Source organism: Sinocyclocheilus grahami, unplaced genomic scaffold, assembly GCF_001515645.1.
Source record: "Sinocyclocheilus grahami isolate Dianchi unplaced genomic scaffold, SAMN03320097.WGS_v1.1 scaffold10413.1, whole genome shotgun sequence".
Lineage (NCBI taxonomy): Eukaryota > Metazoa > Chordata > Actinopteri > Cypriniformes > Cyprinidae > Sinocyclocheilus > Sinocyclocheilus grahami.
Window position 1 is genome coordinate 4,599 of NW_015513216.1, and position 1,463 is coordinate 6,061.

The 1,463-nt window shown below is 36.4% G+C and overlaps 1 protein-coding gene across 1 annotated transcript in view; it reads right to left on the bottom strand.

The window, feature by feature from the left end:
- Positions 1-83: 83 nt before the first annotated feature.
- LOC107578470 (A disintegrin and metalloproteinase with thrombospondin motifs 2-like) overlaps positions 84-1,463 on the bottom strand; it is a 2,746-nt gene continuing 1,366 nt past the window's right edge. Inside the window, exons 4-6 of the mRNA XM_016264423.1 lie at positions 987-1,120; positions 791-911; positions 84-175 (exon numbers count right to left, since the gene is read on the bottom strand). Of these exons, the coding sequence (XP_016119909.1) occupies positions 84-175; positions 791-911; positions 987-1,120 (347 nt within the window). The remainder of the gene's footprint in view (positions 176-790; positions 912-986; positions 1,121-1,463) is intronic.

Here is a 1,463-nt window from a genome sequence, read left to right on the forward strand (position 1 = left end):
AAAAAAAAAAAAAAACGGAGAGAGAGAGAGCTGCAATCAAACAGACAGGAAATGATCTGATGAATCAAAACTACAGGAAATGATCAGGCTTTACCTAAAATGTGAGTAGTCCCATTAAGTTCCTGAATGAAGAGATGTCTCGCCCCTCTGGGAACTTCCAGCACTTTAATGACACCTACACCAAAACATTTGCAAATCACTATTACTTTACTTTAATAAACATAAAAATGTGATTAAAGAAACAAAGCTTTTCGGAAATTTCTAATACTATTAAACATGAATTGTCTATATGTGTTATTTTATTAAATTTTAGACCTTGTTTTGTTTTTGTTATGTGGAGAGCTTGGATAATCAGGCCAGTATTTGACTAGTAACTACAAATCTTGCTTTTGTTATAAATATGTGTTTTTAAACATTTTAAAAATGTAAACATTGAAACAGATATGACATAACAAAGCTTTGTTTACTGAAATCACATGACTAATGGCAGTTTGATACAAGCTTCACAAAGCAGTGTTTCGAAAGCATCCATCACTACTTTTCAGTATTAAATGAATAGTATTTGAAACCAACATTTGCTTCATGTAATTTTTTCACTGATCTTGCAAGTTGCACTGTGTTATGGGATTTTCTTTGCCAAGAATCTGTCTGAAAGAAGGTATCTTAGGAGGCTTATAATTATGCCTATGTTTGGAAGAGCCATTGTGTCTGGACTGGGCCTGTGATGCCTTAAAATGCTGCCTCCACTAGGTTTTGGAACAGAGCCTTCATGTGTGTTGCGGATGCGCACCTTTCTTCTCTACAAAGGTGAAGTTAAACTTGTGAGTCTTGCACTTGGTTCCATCTCCCCCGCAGATGCCACACTTATCTTCCTGTAGAGCTGATCCAACCACATTATCACAGCCCACTTTCTGAAGGGAGAGAGACATCATGAGCAACAGGCCACTAAACACAAACCTTTACAAACGGTACACACAGCTATTCACCTCACAGTCTCCGGCCACACACACACTGTAGGGATCTTTGTAGGAACAGCGTGTTCCAGGTTCCACCGGAGTCTGCATGTTGACTACAGCTCGCGTTTCTTTGGATTGACAGTACAGTTTGCAGCGTTGCTTAGCTATGGAAAACAAGACAAGAGAGATCCCTGAGTGATGGACTGAGATCAAATGCACATTTATAAGGATTTAAATGATCTTGAATTCAAAGAAAAATATACAAACTCTAATTCTAAGAAAAAAAATTAAGTACAATAAAATAAATGTTGATCATATACCATTTAAATTTCCAAAAATATTCCACATCTAATACATATTTGTCCAACAGAGGATAGTTAGATAACATTACTCCATGGTTTATACAAAAAAAGGTCTCTTGATAGTCTTTACATGGTCTATAAAAGCATTGTACATTATATCATCCCAGTTTCCCAGCTAATCCAAAAACTGGACGCTTCTGTTCCA